General features: G+C 36.5%; 1 protein-coding gene across 2 annotated transcripts in view; it reads left to right on the plus strand.

The window, feature by feature from the left end:
- LOC124864744 (protein kinase C beta type) overlaps positions 1-19,476 on the plus strand; it is a 142,258-nt gene that overhangs the window by 64,512 nt on the left and 58,270 nt on the right. For both annotated transcript variants that reach the window (XM_047359640.1, XM_047359639.1), the window contains exons 4-7: positions 5,580-5,691; positions 5,876-6,004; positions 15,107-15,263; positions 18,216-18,350. In XM_047359640.1, coding sequence (XP_047215596.1) covers positions 5,580-5,691; positions 5,876-6,004; positions 15,107-15,263; positions 18,216-18,350 — 533 coding nt within the window. The remainder of the gene's footprint in view (positions 1-5,579; positions 5,692-5,875; positions 6,005-15,106; positions 15,264-18,215; positions 18,351-19,476) is intronic.

Here is a 19,476-nt window from a genome sequence, read left to right on the forward strand (position 1 = left end):
ATTACTAAATATGGGCATGGGTGTGTTCTATAGTTTCCTGTGTGGATAATTTCAAGAAAGAAAAGAAATGTAAATATCACAAAGTCACTCTGAAGCCTGTCTTTCACAGAACATTTCCAATAACATGACTGCATGTGTTTGATTTGTGTGTTGGCGGGAGATGACTAATAGTGCTGGCAGGAAACATAATTGGACAGGAGAGTGCTATGATAAAACAAAGGAATGCAGAGAGCGAGAATAGACATTGACATCAAAATAGGTCAAAAATGTCGACATCATAATGCATAACTTAAATTTATGGTTGAATGAAACTTTTCATAATACCAAAGTCAGCCTTGTTGAAAATTAAGTAAATCTTTGCTGCTTCCATAGAATTTAAAATGGGACATAGGAGTCAGGTTTGGCTAATCAAAGACAGCTGGATAACTGATCACCAGCAAGTCTGACCATTTTTATAAAAACAGGAGTTCTGGCTGTTTGCTGCTCTGGGGCAAATAGGTGTTTGTTTACACAGTACCAAAATGGAAAGACATTAACAGTGACCTTAGTCATGCAGCTGTTGCTGTCCATCAATCTTAGAAGGGTTACAAGTCTATCATTCTATAGTACAAAAAATTAATTATATAAGAGGAACCCATTTGAGAGACTTGACACACTTCACACCACAGTCAGAACATGCAATCCTCAAAGAAATTGCAAAAACCCCAAGAGCTGTATCTCAGATTTCAGTCATCACATTTTCATGTGTGTTAGCATGCTAAATGTTAAAATCCATGACAGTAAAATCAGAAGAGGTCTTGAACAAAGACCTCATTCCTACCATAAGGGATGGTAGTGGATGGATGGTGATTTGATTTTGTTTTATAGCCAGAAGGTCTGGTCACCCATTCACTTCTCTGTATACCAAAGTTTCTTTAGAGGGAAATTTAAGACCATCTGTCTGAATCTTGGCCTAAACTGGGTCATAAAACCGTACATGGATCCCAAATAGACCAGCGACTCTACAAAACAATAACAGGAAAACAAAAAAAAACTGCATGCTACGATAACCTAGCTAGAGTCCAGAACTCAGATGGACTAAGGTGCTGAGTTAGGACCTTAAGATAGATATGCAGAAACAGATTTCTGCAAAGCACAACTTTAACCGAACTGAATCAATGTTTTAAAGATAAGTTGGCCAAAATCTCTCCACAACAGTGTAAGAGACTGATAATGCCATACAGAAGGAGACTACAGCTGCCCTAGGCAGTTCTGCAAGCTTTTGTATCAAGGGGCTGTACTGTTTTTGACTGACTGTATTGAAAGCCATTGAAGCTTTCTTTTTCCAAGGACTGTATATCACATAATCCACTTGATAATCTAGGATCTGTCTTCCATCTGGTGTTTTAGTTGGGTCCTGTTTTTTGCTAAACAACGTAAAATAGAAGTTTGACACTTTTGGAAAATATTAATCATGTAGGCAGAAAAACAAAAGTGTTAGGTGTTACTCAAAAGGTATGGTAAAATTTTAGTATGTGTTTTTATGTAGTAGTTTTGAGGCATCAAGCAGCTATTTTTAATGAAGCATTTTCCTAGAATAAGATTAAAACTGTTTTACTCTATGGCAAAGCTTCTCTTCTGATCTGTGTATGGACAGTCATAGCACCCTATTTCTTATCCGATTTCTATGAAGTCTGGCTCAAATTAAAGCTGAAACAATTGCCAATATTATGATACACAGAAATATGTACTCTCCCTAAACTTAAATTTATAAGCAGTGTGGAAACTGTGCTGTACAGTGCTGAGAGGTATCCCTACGGTGCTACAAAGATTGCCATGCTGTCGATTGATTTTTAACAGCTCAAGCTGATAGTTGTGGTTCTGATTATTGTATCACACATGGTTGGTTTCTGGCCTTGATACTGAAATTTCTAAACTGTTATTTTAAAAGAGGGTTCTTGTTACTTATTTCACCTGGGCCCAGGGATGGACTGGCCATTGGCTGCACCGAGACATTTCCCAGTAGCCTGGTCGCTGGTTTGGCCCGCTTAGCTGTCGCCAAGCAGTAGCACCAAAGCTTTGGTTTGAGTCATGCTTGATTTTTTTAAAATGAACAGTCCATGGTGTTTGTGCAGCTCACTCTGGTATCTGACGGAAACTCCCAGACTGAAGACAGACAGCCCCTCCTTTTTTTCTGAGGCTGTCACAGCAATGCAGAAACACACTGAGACCACTAAAGAGAGAGAGAGCATAGCCTGGTATAGCCTATCCAGCACAACTAGCTTAATAAGGAGATTAGTTCCACTTTGAGGAACATAAGGGGGGCAAAACAAATTTAGTAATATTTAACCAGGTAAAATGTTTTATTTTTGTATTTTAAACACTGTACTACTTTTCATGCCATACATAGTTTTTGTAAAATTTTTCACTAATTACATTTCATGTGTATATCTCACTTAGATTCTTTATTGGCATTCCAAAAGAACCACTTTGGTGTACTTCTGTCGCTGCTGCTGCAGCAGTCCTGACTCAATGCATAGCAATAGCTTATGTGTGCTATTTGTGTGTCATCTAAAAGTCACGTGATGCCCAATCTAGTCATTTAAATCAATGTTCTTAACACATGCAGAGGACACGTGTTGGCCATCATAATTTCAATCAACCACAGCTTGAAAAATAGCCTAGATTTGAAGGTTTCAAAGTGACCCTAAAGAAAAAAACAAACTTTATTTTTCCTAGTTTTTTCTCATTCTATTAATTTTCTTAAAGAAAATTTTATTTTCAAATATGTCAAATGTATATTTGTTCTTTTATTTTGTTGTTACTCAGCTATAAAAAAAAAACACCATAGTTCTATTTAGTACTTACCAAAGCCTTAAAAAATGAAGGCATTTAAAGAAGAAGATAATTATTGACAAATTTTAGGTTCTTTTTTCCGCCTCTAAAAAAGGCACAACTTGCCAAAATAGACCAGGGAACAACTGGTATGCTATCCTTACGTTCAGCCGACCATAACTGCAGACATGTCTGTAGAAAGATTTGTGAGACTGTGCTTGCTTTTCTTTTAAATGTTTACTTTCACATTTGTTGATGGTGAATCATTTTCTGTCATTTTGTTTCTTTGATTTTTTTTATTTTGTTAATCTGAGGTTTCTGGACTACATGTAATTCTAGCTTCCAGCTGCTCATTTCTTCTTCTAAAAGACAGGAAAAGAAAAATGCAGATATGAAATTCATGCAAGCATAACAAAGGCACGTTGCATGCTAGGACTCTCTTTGACTTTTAATGAAGTTTAATTGAGACAACTGTCGAAATGCTACATAATATGCCAGGAAAGATGTGGAATGGAGTAAGAATGCAATCATGTCATTTGTTCAGGCTGTTAAATTTAAATATTTGAAAACTGAGAATATGTAGCTTCCCTGTGGACATCTGTACTATCACAGAGCTCATGTGCAGGTGTGTGTTCTCACCACAGTGGTTGCAGGTGTCACACATGCATGAGCTCACGTGGGCACTTGAAAGACATCAGACAAAAATAGCTTGGTTTTTCCACCACCCCAGTTGCATGTTTGAATATATTTTCATGAAGAGGATTTGTCTGAAATTTTTACCTTATAGAACATAATCAGGATCAGTCTTAAGAAATGTCCAAAAAACAATAATTGCTTTTTGCTGTTTGAGAGTTAAGGAAAACATTTTAGGGCTTTTATTGATAAAACAGGTCATATGATTCAGAATAAAATTATGCACAAACCTAAAGGCATTGTTCCCCTAAGAAATTACAGTCCACCTGGAGATATGTGCATGTGGCTGGCCTCATATCCCACCCTCCACACTCCCACGTAAAGCCTCTAATGTTCGGTTAAAAACAACTTATGAATGTTAATGTGCAGAAATGAGCATGCTGCAGACAACAGGAAGACAAAAAGGTAAAAATCTTATACATATATGCAGATGGTAAGATGACTGAAGCAGGCGGATGGTGCCCTCCGTATGCACAGGAAATGTTTGTCTACTGCAGAAACTTTACACACAAAATTTTTTTACTTAGATGTTTTGCATGTTAGATGTGATTTGAGATGACAATACACCCACAAATGTCAGTGTATTTCAGCTGAATTCTATATAATCGACCAAAACAAACACAACACAAAGTGAAAGTACAATATATGGTTTAAAATATTTGCTCAAAAGTATGTTAAAGAGAATATCTATTCGTCCCCTATTACTGATACCCCCAAGTAAATTCCAGTGTACCTAATTCTCTTCAGAAGTCACCAAACTAGTGAGTAGAGTCCACCTGTGCATATTTTGATCTCAGTATGAATCTGTGAAGGCCTCAGAGGCTTGTTAGAGAACATTACTGAATAAACACCTTCACCAGGACCAAGGAACACAGGTCAAGAATTAAGCTGTGGAGAAGTTGAAAGCAGGATGAGGTAATAACACAACATCCCAAGCTTAAACAACTCAGACAACTGTTTTTTAAATCATTTTGGATAAGTGGCAAAAAGAAAGCTATTGTTGAAAAAAAAAAACATGCAGTCCCATTTGAAGTATAACTCTTACAATGCAACGGACACAGTAGCCATGTGAAAGAAGACACTCTGGTCAGAAGCGACCAAAATGAAACATTTCGTTACATTCAAAGTGCTGTGTGGTAGAGCACCAACACTTCACCTCACCCAGAAAACTGCTGTTAAGAAACATGGGTGAGGCATCATCATACAATGACAAAGCAAAGGAAAATCCGTGTGTCAGAATGGCCTAGCCAAAGTCCATACCCAAATCTGATTTGGAATCTTTGACTTGAAAATTAAAGTTGAAAGTTGTTCTTCATCCAACCTAACTGTTGTAAACATTAGAAAAGCACAAGCAAGAATTTTATTCACACAGCCAAAAACAGAAATCATCATTTATTTAGGACTACTGAAGATAAACAATAAATGACAACCAGCAGCAGAAGAGGTTTTTAAAGAGGGTTGGCTTATTAGCTTATGCCAAATTATGTTGCTGCTTTAATTTGGTTGGAAATAATTAATCTTTGAGATGGGATACAAAGGTAAACCAAACACAGAGGTTTGTCTCAAGTACATTTTGCTTCTAATAATTAATATCTCCACATGGATTATGGGTTTAAAAAATGCGCCGTCACTTAGTAAATTGTTCAAAAACCTGTATGCCTGTTTTTGTTTGTTTAACAGCTCAGTATATACTTTAAACAATGTCCTATTGTGCTCACAGATCTGTACACCCGCTCACTGACATACATATGCAGTTAAGCTCTGAGTGTGGCTGCTTTTGTGGCCTCGCATAACTGCTATGAACAAAGCAATTCAGACGAAACCTATCAGATTACAGCACCTACCCCCCTTTGTGTTCACCTGCCCCCAAATAAACTTCCTGTTATTGTTTTCAGCGGTGGAAAGTCTGTGATGAATGGCTCATGGTGAAATAGATGGAAGAACATTTATTTGTTGTGTGATTCTGCAAAGTTGCTCTCATTTGATCAAATAATATGACATGTTTAACCCCATAAAGGCATAGTTTTAGTGTGAAACCAGTTTTTAATGTTTCGTTTAATGTTTCTCTTCAGGACCCGAGGGCAAAGCATAAATTTAAGATCCACACCTACTCCAGCCCTACCTTCTGTGACCATTGTGGCTCCCTACTCTATGGCCTCATACACCAGGGAATGAGATGTGACCGTACGTGCTCCAAACTACACCTAACCTCTCATATAATATCATATTTGTCCATATTTACATGAAATTGTTTAACAATTACTTTTATTTGCATGTGCTTGAATGTATGACTTCTTTAAAACATATCCAAACATAAACATTTTATCTGATCAGTGTTCTGGGACGTGGCCTTGTGTGTGTTTTCCAGACTGTATGATGAACATCCACAAGCGCTGCGTGCCCAATGTGCCGAACCTGTGTGGGACGGACCACACTGAGAGGAGAGGTCGCATCGAGATCAGCGCCGAGGTCAAGACTAATGTTCTCACCGTCACCAGTAAGTTTATCTTAGGAAGACATGCAGACGCATACAGAGCAGAAAGACATCTGCTGGGAAATGCAGGTGTTTGTCTCCCTCTGCTGTTAGGATGGCAGAGATGAACGATGAGGACACTTGGTTTATGTCTATCACACGCCTTCCTCTGAATACGCAGATTTAGACTTCATTTCTTTTGTTTTTGTTCATGGTTAATGTTATTTTGCCATGTGTATGAATTTAAGATTGAAGCAATATAATTTACATTTTCAGGTGATATGTTGATTTATTTAGCATTTTTGTTTTCTTTTGAAAAACTCTAATAGTACATGCAGATGCAGTTCTGGTCAAAAGTTCACAAACACTTTTATTGAGAATGAAACTCATATAAATTTAAGCTTTTTAAAGATTTATGTGATTTATTTAAAGGTCCATTACCAAGCTACAGAGAAACAAAATGCTTTTTCAGGTATCAACTGGTTATGTCATAGTTGTGGTTGAATTCTTAATCACTTTTTTAGCAGAAATCATAGACTTCAATTAAATTAGTGGATTATTGACATGGATCTGTCATTTGAATGGGGTTGAGGTCTGGGCCATATCTGAGGCTGAATGTAAGACTTAGCTGTAAGATTTATCTGTTTGGCCAGAATGACAAGACATATTTTTAAAAGAGTTAGGGTGATGTACCATGTACTAACTGTCAAGCAAGGTGAAACACAACTGGGTGCCTGACCATGATGCTAAACATTCATCCAAACTTGCTTTGGAACGGTTAAAGCAGGCAAACATTTGGTTTTTAAAATGGACCACAAGCTTAACCCCATTGAAAATGTAACCACCATGCTTAAAAACCGAGTCTATACCAAGAAACCAGGAAACCAACAATTTAAAATTAATTCTGCTGTTTTCGGCAAAGAAAAGCAGTCAAACATTCAACCAGATAGTTGATTATTTTAGAAGCTTGACGTTTTTTTTGTTGTTTTTTTTTTTTTGTCTGCGGCTTTCTGTGGTGTATTTATATGTTTAAATATATATTTTTAAATCTATTATTTTGACTTTGTGGGGATTACAGAAAATATGGTAATAACTTTTACCCACCCACCCCCACCATATACAGTGTCTCTGCAATAATTAACAAAAATAACACGTTAGACTGAATTATAAATATCAGACATTTTGAAGACGTTTAAGAATACACAATAATCCCAACTAATTATTAATTAATATTTTAAAATATCAATTTATGTCGTTTTTAAGGTGCTGCATTCAATTTCACATTTACGTCTTTATTTTACAACTATATTTATACCAGTGCACATTTTTTTTTAGATTAGAACAGTCAGTACATTACATTTCTTACATTTATTGTGACGATAGTTAAAATCCAATTACTATTTTTATTTAATACTTTAACACAGGGCTTATTGTTACTGTGATTTATTTTATTTTATTTTGTAATTAAGATAGTGTCTTCCTGTTGGGGGTTTTTTCTAACTATTTGTAATGATTAACATTGTTAGACATGTACTATTAGTAATTCTAGACCCATGAAAATCTTATGGGCCAAAGATGCATTTAACAATGACCAATTAAATATGTAAATCAGTATTTTTTCCTTTTCAAATACAATACTAAAAACAAAATCTACAATCTACAAACACATTTAATAGGGCACAACAGCCAGGTTACTGTGTTGGACAGAAATCCAGCTGAAATGTACCAAAATCAACTAAGGCCTAGCTGATCAAGTAGAACACTGTCTCTATTGAAAAAAACCTATAAAACTTTTCTTAGTTGGGTTTTTACTCTCATATGTACCTGATAATCAGGGAAAATTTGTAAATCTTTTGACTAATGCTTAATGACTTAATTGTGTGGCAGAAATAAAGGACTGACATTAGTTCTCACAAAATAAACCCAAAAAACCACATGTCTGTTTACCACAGCTGTAAGACCATAACGGCTCAGATCAAAATGTATTCTTTCTTTCTCAGAGATGTACATTTATCTACGTGTTACTTTCCTTTTCCTTCTTGTAGCTGTCAGGATTGCAGTGTTTGTATTTTACAGCTTTCTTACTTAATATTGAAGCTGAGGGGCTGTAAGCTGGATGTTACTGTAACAGAGCCCGTCCTGCAAGGCTTCAGTAAAAAGCAAGTATTGATTTATTGACGTATATACACTCCTTGCTGTTGTGTTTGACTGGTTGATACATTTTTTTCTCAAATGTCTTCTTAAAATCAAAAACTCGCAGAAATCCGTCTCCTTGTCAAACTTAAGAAACTACCGTAATGCATTTCTTTTAATGTTGGTTTTGCTCATAATCTTAGTTTTAGGCAAACATGGTTTAAAGAGGCATTTTCACCTTTATTTAGAATACTTTTAGCCTAAAACATTAAATAGGGTTGGTTTAATGAAATCCATTTTTACCTTTACTGACTATTTTTACCTGCAGGTGGCAGCAAAAGGCTAAAGAAATACTATTGTATTTGTAGATTGTAGATTTTTTTTATTTTTTTTTTAGTATTGCATTTAAAAAAAAGAAAAATACTGATTGGATATCAAAACTCACAACCACAGATTGGTAAAAAATACATCTGGAATAATATGAAAAGAAATCCACATTTAAGTGACCATTGCAATTGCAGACTCAATGAAACCATGATATTTAAAGCTTAGTAACATCACTTGAGGTTGAATCTTTAAGAGGGCTATCCCAGAAGCTTACAGACCCTCAGCATGAGGCTATCACCACCATGCTTGACAACTGATTCAATGTTCGTGGGTTTAAGGCCTCACCTTGAGTTTTATGAAATAAACTCTACAAACAGCTCACTACTGTCTTTTATTTGACCTGAAGTCTTTTTTGCCATATGAATGAAAGTTTTACATCATCAGTTCTTGATGTTAAAAGATTGCTAAAGTAGTAATCATTTGTTTTATTCTATGTTATCACAAAGGAATACTTTATTGGCTTGAAACAAATATGCAGAAAGTTCCTTCCTTACTGCTCTGTGTTTTCTTCCTCACTGTTTAAGTCTGTTCTTTGGTTCTGGTTCCCACGCTCAAACACAGGAAATAAGCTGCTCGTTACTATGGGAAATGATAAGAGAGCGCACTTATCACACACACTGCTTGGACAGCAGCAAAGCTGAAAATCCACTTAGCAGACCAGAATGATGAACTAAATCAAAATCTTAAATGTCCAAGTAAAAATTACTTGCTTTATTATATGAACCTAAAGTTAATGGTTTATTTTAGAATTGACTTATTTTGTGACATAATTTCGGTTTTATGTGATAGATCCTTAACAGTAAAAGGCAGAGGCAGGAGCAGTTTATTTATTTTTTTGCCAACAGGGATCAGTGTGGATCCAGTGTGGTGGTGAATAACGAGCAGAAACTACAAGTATCTTCCCTTAAGCTTAACAAAGCAGGATCTGGTAAACAAAATATGGCTCCTCCACTGAGAGATGTGTTTGTGTTGACTCTGATTTTGTATTTTATGAAGCTGTTGCTGCTGGTGTAAAGTGACTCTGATATGATGTGTTGTAACTCTTCACCTCCTTCATCTCGTCGTAGGCAGATCAGAGTGATGCAAAACCCAGGGGAACAGAAAGGGCTTGGCATACCTTTTAAAGAGACTCCAGCATGACAAATGCAGTGTAGGGTATAAAACCAAAATCTTACAGATGCCCTCCTGTTTTGTTGCCCCTAATGGGATGTGGTGGACACATATGGTTAAGAAAACATAATGTCAGAAACCAAGGAGTTATTGAGATCAATATGTTCAAACAATGACTTAAAAGTGCACAGGACTTTTCAAACCAAAGCTGTACCACTACTGTCCCCTTTACACCAGACAAAGAGCACACCATAAATCAAACACAACATGAATAGGTTGTCGGGGCTGCGTTAAAAACGCAGTGCTCTCACCATTACATGAGATAGAGCACATGAATTGTCTGTCTAAAGCATGCATATGACCTGTGTGATGAACTCATGGTGGTTCAATATTGTGCTAGCAGTGTATCTGGGTCCTTGACCCTGCAGGGAGGAGTCTGGTTGCAGTTTATCCATTGGCTTCACAGAGTATAAAGCAGTCTATCATGCCATCACCAGACTGGCAGAACATAAAGTAATTTATTCTAATGTCCTTGTTAGTGCTGTTGCTATGTGCATCACTTGTTGACAGTCCTCTGGTTGCAACAAAAAGGAACTCACTAAGCAGCTGAAATCAACAACTCATAATCTAAACCCTATTAAAAACACCAAATTAAGACAGTGCTTTCATTGTGGCATTGGACAGTGCTAAATAATATTTTATTCCAAAGATGATGCACCTGAGATTGTCAGAACATGAAGCTGTTATGACAAGAAACTGTTGGCTTAGATGAACTTCAGTGCATTTGGTATCATGCTCTTGATCTTTTCTTCTAGTTTAGAGCTCAGTAAGCTTTTTGAAATGAATGCATTCTTGTCCAGTCCTTCGTAAACGGATTGCATATCAGTAGGCCTTGAATTAGACTGCTGCTTCCAGCCTGTGTTATATGTATATCCTGAAGTATTTGTTGAACTGTCTCAGCCTGATGTAAACAACAGGGTTTGAAAGAATAATAGATCTGTTTGTGGCCTTGATTGTATAGTGTGCCTCGATCACACGTTTACTTGACTTCACAGTGATCGACGCCCAAAGACATCACAATGGGGGGATTTCTGTGAGCTTTTTCTGACTTAGAGAAGAGTCTAGATGGAAACACTCGGCAGTATTAAAAAAGTAGCCCAGTTGGATTTATCAAGGCCGATCCACTTAGTTAAACTTCTGTTCAGTAATTGTTTTATTCATCGTAACTTTTTGTTTCCTCTTTACCTAATCATTAAAGATCCAGCAAGCTTCATTACATTTGCCTTTGCTTTGTGCTGTAGAGACGAAACCTGGCTTATCCAGAAAGATAATTTCTGTTAGTTGTTTACATTTTGGTTCTGAATTGCAAATAGGGGAACCACCAAACATACAAGGCCTGTGCCAGATAAACCGCTGGTTCTTCTCTAGAGAGGCAACATTATGGCCAGGGTCAAGCAGATGTGTCAAGATTTCCACTAAAGTGAGAAACAGCTCATTCAGAACCACAGGTCCAGAGACCCAGTATGAGTCACTGAAAGATGATACAACAAGCCCCAGCCCTAAGTTAAGGCGTTCCCTTAATTCATTTAAGGCTGGAGTCACAACCTGTAAAACTTTGAATATTGCTCTTTTGATTTTTTTTCTACAAACTTTCTTTAAGCTTAAGTCGATTATTTCAGAGTTGAAATTATACACAAAACCTTATGTTTGAGTTTCAGAGATTGAGAAAGAGCCACTGAAAGAACCTTTGCCACTGTTAAACCTCCAATCAGATAATGATACTCTGAATGTTCATTACCAGTTCTCTTAAGAGGTTTCCTCTAAGTATGTAGATTTAATAATATAAAAATCTCATTCAGTTCTATATAAATATGCTGTAAGATTAAGCATATGGTTTAACATTTTAGCAACATCTAAACGATGTTAGAGGTCCTGGAAATCATGGAACCTTTTCTTGTATGAACACCTTTACTTGTGAACACCTGATTAATCTCTTAGTTGACTGAAATTGATTCGGACATCACAGAAAATATGACATAAAACTATGCGTTTAATGGAATGATCCTGATTTATATACATTTATTCAAATCTATTTTTAAAGATTTGGTACTGTCAGATAATTGACTTCAGACGAGTAAACTGAACAATTTTAATTTAACAGTAAATTTATAAATTTATTTTCAAAAAAGAGTGGCTGGATATAACACATAATTCAGAGAATCATTGTGAGTTTTGTGTATGATTAGAAATATTTAATTGTCAAATTGTGACATTTTTGAAGTGAAAATTAAATGAACATCCCATAAAAATAATCAAATGTCATCCTGATGCAGAATGTGTCAATCATGGTCATATCTGATGGGTTTTAATCAACAGTTCATACTTAATCAACAGTTCATACTAAAATAAAAATGATAAGTTATTGACAGACTTTAACAAGATGTCATTCAACAAGGTTGCAGCTCAAAGAGCTTTCTTTGTACAATCTGCTCTGTCAGCTTCCACAACATACATTTTTCAGCACATTTTGGCAGCACATCTTGGGGTAAAAGAGGTCTTGACACACCAGAATTCCTCAGACTTCAGAAATTGTTTCACAAGGCAAAGGGTGCTCTGCCAGCAACCATGGTGCTTTACACATAAACTATTCTGCTGTTACACTGGCCCCATAAATGCACCTCTTTCCTCTCATGCATCCCCTCAGCTATACACAGACCTCTAGATGTCTTTTTTTATTTAGAACATGCAATGTGCAAGAACACAGAGTGGCATTAAATTCCATATATATGTACGCTTGAGCAGATACTTCCATTTAGTCACAATGACAGATCACTATTTACTCTGTGTCCTCTGGGACTATTTTGTATTCTACCCTCTTTACAGCTCTCCTCCACCACTATTTGATGGTCACTTTAACCGGCATCATCTAATATTTATTGACTTGCTCTGCTGAGAGTTTAATGCTGGGGTCCTCGCTGAGGTTAACCTATTGGAGGTTAGCAAAGAGTAATGCTTTAGCAGCAGCATGTTTCCTGATCTCTTGGGATTTTCCCAAACCACAAGTTCACTGGGAAGCTATCCTTTCCATTCTGGTTAAAATCAAAGTTGCTTGCCGTCTTAAGACCTTAAGATTTTTATAAAATTGTGCATAAGGTAGCCTATGTTCTTTCACAAAGAGATGGTAAAAACTTATGAAAACCATCTTTAGTAGTTAGTAGAATGCAATTTTGCTGATTTTACTTGTTAAAAACATGATTTATAGCCAGACAGCAGCTTTTGGCAGTGTTCCTGAGGAATCTTAGCCTACTCCTCATGTGTAAAGGCCTCCAACTTAGGTATATTTTTGAGTTTCCTTGGTCCTTTTTCATATCCGACGAGATTTTCAATAGAGTTCAGAACAGGGCAGTATGATGGCCTTAGTACTTTCTATGTCTTCTTCTCTAAACAAACCATGGTGGACCTTGAGATATGCTTGGGATATTTCTGTGTAAAGGTCCAGTGATGCTCAGGCTTCCTCACAGACAGCATGACATTTCCTGATACTTGATTGAATCCCTCTTTCCCTTGACATGCTGCAGGTTATCCTTGCCAGAGGAAACAAAGCCGCCTCAGAGCACCACTGAGACACCGCCATGCTTTGCTATAGGCATGGTGTTCTTTCAGCATATGCTGAAATGTATTTCACCGATTCATAGTTCTAGTTTTGATTCATTGATCCACAGAACGGAATCCCCAAACCTCTTTGGCTTACTTACTGTAGATCAAATTTGAGCTGTCTTTCTTGTGCTTTTGGTTAGTAAGGTTGCATTTTTTGGAATTCAGGCAATTTGCAATTTATTTATTGCAAACACATGAAGAATTTAGAATTTTGCCCTTAAATCCAATATGCATTGAGGGTAGAGTTATATTAGGTGCAACTGTAGTAAGGCAGTTCTATATATAGAAAGTAATTGTTAAAAATAGATTTTAACTAGCAACTATGGAAGTGCTGTCCTAAATATTTAAATTAGGTGAACAAATGCCTTCTACTAGCATCATTATTATGATATTGTGGTTAAAATCCTTAGTTGTGTAAATGTTTTGGTTACTTTAGTTTATTTTAGTGTAAAAATTATCTGATATCCTATGGATAGGTGTTTTATTTCTGCTCAGTTACAATTGTTAGTTGTTTCTTTCAAATAGATTGGAATTTTTTCAGTGACTAAAGAAAATACTTTGAACCTAAATCTCAATTTCAATGTGACCTGTGAAAATAACTTTATGTGGATTATTGTGTTTTATAGACAAAAAAAAAAAAAATTACCCTGTGGTTAAATCTAAAGAAATCAAAACAAAAACTGTAAAACTGAAGGAGGTGGCATTGTTAGAAAGAAAAACCCTTGGAATACTTTTTATTTCTTTTTTAATTTCTTAAAATTGTTTGTGTTATTTTAACAGTGTAAAAATGTTACCTTCAGAATCAGCTTTATTGCCAAATTCGTACATCCAAACAAGGAATTTGACTCCAGTACACTTTACTCTCTGGGTTTTTTTTGTTTTTTTTTATGCGTTATAAGATATATTTATGCATATATCTGTATGTCCTTAAATATACATATATAAAAAGTGCGTATATTCAAACGTTTATACAAAATATTGTATGTTTTTCTTTCTTTCAAAACGTAGCTTTTCCGTCTGTCCTTTTCTGATTTCAACAAAACACAAATACAGAAACTCCAACATATTTATGTGTACCTACACTGCGTATCAGAGCTGGGAAAGCTTTTTTTACGGAGTGGTAGCCTTGCATGGCCCAAGACACAGCAGCATTTCTTCTGGTAATTTATGTGAACTTACAGCTTGACTCACAACAATTATTAGACACATACACACACAGAAGGGCAACAGTACAAACAGGAGATTTACACCAATAGAATACAATTGCCTCCCAAGCACAGACTGTCTCAAAGAAAGGATTAGTGTTAGCTGGCAACCTGCATGGTCATTACGGTCAGATCTGGCAACCCTGTTTAAGGTTAGGACTGTATCATTCAGGTTTATGAGAAATAATGTCGTATTGTCATTTCAAAGGAAGTCTTTCCTCTTTGATTTAAAAATATATTATTATTCTTTCTCTGCATAGAGTATTTATGAACTCTATAAATAAGTAACAGCAATGCTGAAAAGCAAAAATCACTCGTTCCACATTAATGTCCTACTAGAATCTAAGAGTAAAAACCTGCTACGACTTACTAGCTACCTGTCAGTAAGATCTGTGCTGTGTTATTTTACTTCTATCCACATTCAGTTTTCTGTTTCAATCCAAACAGCCAGCAAAAAGACCTTTTTTAAGCTAACAGTTTCATTAATTTAAAATGCCATATCCTTAGGACACCACCAGAGGGCCACTGTCCCTTCAACAGATTTTTTTCAAATGTAAAAACTTAGTAGGCTGCAGATAAAATGTTTTCTGACTTTCTGACTCTGCTTTTTCTTCTTTTCTTTACTTTTTTCCAGTTAAAGAGGCAAGGAATCTTATTCCTATGGACCCCAATGGTCTGTCAGACCCCTACGTGAAGCTGAAGTTGATCCCAGATCCACGCAGTGAAAGCAAACAGAAGACCAAGACTATAAAGTGTTGCCTAAACCCCGTATGGAATGAGACCTTCAAATTGTAAGGAAGTATAATGGCTTCTTATTGCATTAATTTATGTCAATCTTTCACTTTTTTCTTTGTCTTTTTTTTTAAACAAATACCTGTTTTGAAATTGTTCCATTGTTCTGCTTTTCCCATGCATGTGTGACCGCCGGCACTCAGATGAAAACATCTGGCTTCCTGTATTTTGGAAAACCTTGCTTGTGGGGTTGTTTTGCTACTGCTGCACCCTTGATAATCCTCATGGCGATTAGTTCAGTAGAAGAGTGAGATTGATAACTCCAGGCATCTCAATGCAGATGTTCAAGTCACCAAAATAAGAAATAAAGGAACATTTTGCTTTATTAAACTGGATAATGGATTTAGTGTGACTACATAAACATAAGGTTCTCAAACTGTGGTACAAGTACTAATCATGGTACTTGGGCTATTATTTGTGTTAATCTCTAACACTTTGGTTTTGTTTGACTCTAGTATTGCATGTAGTTTTATATTAATGTCCTGTAGATTCTTCTGTTGGTCATATTTTTCTTTCCCTGAATTTGGTTTACAGTAGTTGTTTATAAGCTTTTACTTTTTGCTTATTATTTTTGCCATGTTTTTTAATTGCCTTAGCTCTCCCTGATCTGTCTATCTTCCCTCTAGAGTACTAATTTTTAGCCATGTCTTCTTTAGGTCGTTTCCAATTTAGTTAATATTTGTTCATTGTACCAGTAATGACTCCTTCCAGTATTTAAACCCTCTGGTTGCATTCAGTATCTGTCAGAGTCTTCTGTTCCTCACGCCTCGTCAGCTTGCTCCGTGTGAACTCCTTTCATGTAACTAGTTGCTTTGTAATTTCTTGTTTTATTTGTTAAAAAGTTACTTTCAGAAGCACATTGTGTTCCAGCACATTGAACGTTGGTTTTTCTCAGAAAAGTCTCTAAAGAGCATCTAGGATTTAAGTTGATGACTGTGATCCAGGAGTAAGTGCTCGTAGCGCTTCAAGCTGTGTTCCAATTACCTCTGAATTCAAAGCATTACTAATTCATATATGCACTGTTACCATGCTAGCAGCTATAAGCAATGAGCAGTGTAATTTACAGCATTTTTACTTTGAGACATTTTTGTCTTAAAGTTCAAAATGCAGTGAAATGTTTTGCTCAAAGATATCCCTAAGTTTTATAAACAAGGCTGCAGTGTTGGATTATTTCAAGATTGATAAGAAACCCATAACCCGGTTGAGATTCTGCCTGTCAGGAAACCTTCTGTTGATTCCAACTTAGAAGTTTCAACTTCTGAGTGAAAATTGAACTCATGCACCATTTGAAAACTGTAAAACAGCCTGTGGTTTTCTAACATATTTGGACCTATGGATATTTAATATCAGTTTTAACACCACCATTTAATTCAGGTAATATCAATAAACAAAACATGTAGAAAATACATTTTGAAATTTTCTGTAAAATGCAATTTAAAAAAAATTGATTTATGGTGAGGAGTGAATTAAGACGCACTTACATTTATTCCCACTTAAAATGACTAAAATCATAAACAGACATATCACATCAGATGCGCATAATTAAAATACCATTATTCAGCATTTTAAAGGAGGTTTGCCCTGTTACCACCGCAGACATTTAGCTTGCTGTGCTCCTGACTGTGCGATGTGGTAAGATTGAAAGAGCTGTCTGAGGCCTTCAGAAAGAAGACTGTAGCAGCTAATGAGTCTGGTAAGGGATTTAAAAAGGTCCCAAAAGAATATGAAATCAACCTCTCCACTGTATATAAAAATGGTTTTCAAGTGGAGAACATTCAAAATAACTGCCAAAATGCCCAGGTATGTCTGACCAGGCAAGTTCACCCCAAGAGCAGACTGCATGATGCTAAAGGAAGTTTCCACAAACTCTAAAATACCTACTATAATATCACTGAACCTACAGCGGGCTCTTGCTACTGTTGATATGAAACTACATTCCTGTACAATCAGAAAGAGTCTCCACAACCTTAATTTACATGCAAGGTGTGCAAGGAGGAAACCATTGCGCTCCACAAAACCATGCGGGGCAGAACAAAGTTTGCCAGAGAGGACACAGACAAAGACCTGGACTTTTGGAATGATATTCTTTTGACAGATGAGTCTAAAATTGGAATTAGACACCACAGCAGAGAACATTTTTGGCATATACCCGATACAGCTTTAAAGGGAGAAAACCTCATACGAGCTGTAAAGCACAGCAGTGGATTGTCATGGTTTGGGAATGTTTTACTGCAGCAGTACTTCTCCAGACCACCGTCACAGAATTAACCATGAATTCTAGTGTGTCAAAGTGTTTGAGGAAAATGCCAGACCATCTGTTCAAAAAAAATAAAGCTGAAGCAGAACTGGACCCTACACATGATGATGACCCGAAACACCAGTAAAGAGAGAGACTTGAAACGGGCTGTAAAAAAGCCCTCAAACATCTCACAGTTGACGTCAGAGACCGATAGATGGCTACGTGTTCAATGAAGGTATTTCAGGCATAAGGGGGCAAGAGCCGCTAATAGGAAGTTCCTCAGTCAGAGAAAAAACTGCTAACTGATAAATCTTTGTAGTTCAAGTGCATTCAAATCACTTTTCTGGAGAAATATTTAAAAAACACAAATATGTGAAACATATGTTTAACAAAAGACTGCATATTTGATGGGAGTCATATTTTCTTCACATTACTGCAGCTCCTAATCAAGTGTGAAGGGAGTCTTACTTGTCACACATGGTCTGTGTCTCATTTGACTGAAATTTATTCTTAAATGAACAGAAACCACAAAACAAAAATGTGCCTTTTTTTTGCTTGTTTTATGACATATCAAAATAAACTGAAGAGGTCCTGTTGCGACAATGTTTTAAAATGTCCAACAAGATGGTTTTCCCTGTAAAACATGGTGTTTACTGGGATTATACTCAGGAAATTTTGGCACTCACAAAACATCACCTCATGTCTCCTCCAGCCACCTGAAGGAGTACGACAAGGACCGCCGTCTTTCAGTGGAGGTGTGGGACTGGGACTTGACCAGCCGCAATGACTTCATGGGATCGCTGTCCTTTGGCATCTCAGAGCTCCAGAAACAAGGGGTGGATGGCTGGTAAGATAAACTGCTGAATGAAAGGAGTAGAGGTGGATTTGAGGCGGAGAACAAGAAGGAGCAGGAGAGAGAGTGAAGGTGACCTTATTCATTACTGTAGGATAAGAGAAAAAAACTTTTTGGAGCTCCTCTTGCTAATCTGGTTATATTCAGTGCCAGAGCAGCTCTTCCCCCATCTTTTTATCTCTGTTTCTTTATCTCTCTCCTCCACCCTCGCTCCCCTACTTCCACTTCCCTCCCCCTATGTCTGCAGCCCAATCACTATCTCTCTAAATCTTTCTCTCTTTTTTTGCTGACACTGCTCTGTCAAGGTTTTTAATGAGATGCCAGCTTTTGAGGTGAAGGTGGGAGGTAGAAGGATGCCTTAGTACACCTGATATTCAGAGTGAGCCTTTTAAAATGCAAGTTTTCCTCTAATCCACTTCTGTTCAGCGCCAAAGACTCACACTTGCTGGCATTACAGGAAAGGGACACAGACAGGCTGAGAAACAAAAAGACCCTCTGTTAGGATTTGTTACCGTTTAAAATAGATGCTAGGTTTAGATGACACGTTAAATAAAAACTAGGATTAAGATACAGCATCTATACATCAACAAATGTGTAACTACTTTGTTTAAACGGCCTTCAAGATGGACATTAATGAATATACTATTTTACTATAGTAATGTGATTTTTATAAGATAAAGGTATGATTCCAAAGTTAAATGGATATTTCTTTTCTACAAGCAAAACTGTCTGCCTTCCACAAGAAAATCAATGAGCTTGCAATAAGTTTGCAATACATTTTGCAGTGCCTTGCAAAAGTATTAATTTACCTTAAACATTTTGATATTTGGAGACATGACAAGCACAAACCTCTATTTTTTAAATTTTTTGTTGGATTTTGTATGATAATCTAACACAAAGTGGGGCAGAATTGTGAAGTAAAGGGAAAATGATAGATGTTTTTCAGAAGCTTAAAGGAGGGTTAGGCTATAAAACAATATCTCAAGCTTCGAACATCTCACAGACCTCTGTTCAATAAACAGAACTGGAAATTAGCAAAATTTGGCCATACAGGCCAGGCAAGGAGAACATTAATCAGAGAAGCAGGATGAGGCCCCCTCTGGTAACTTTGGAAGAGCTG

This window comes from Girardinichthys multiradiatus, chromosome Y (genome assembly GCF_021462225.1).
Source record: "Girardinichthys multiradiatus isolate DD_20200921_A chromosome Y, DD_fGirMul_XY1, whole genome shotgun sequence".
Taxonomy (NCBI): domain Eukaryota; kingdom Metazoa; phylum Chordata; class Actinopteri; order Cyprinodontiformes; family Goodeidae; genus Girardinichthys; species Girardinichthys multiradiatus.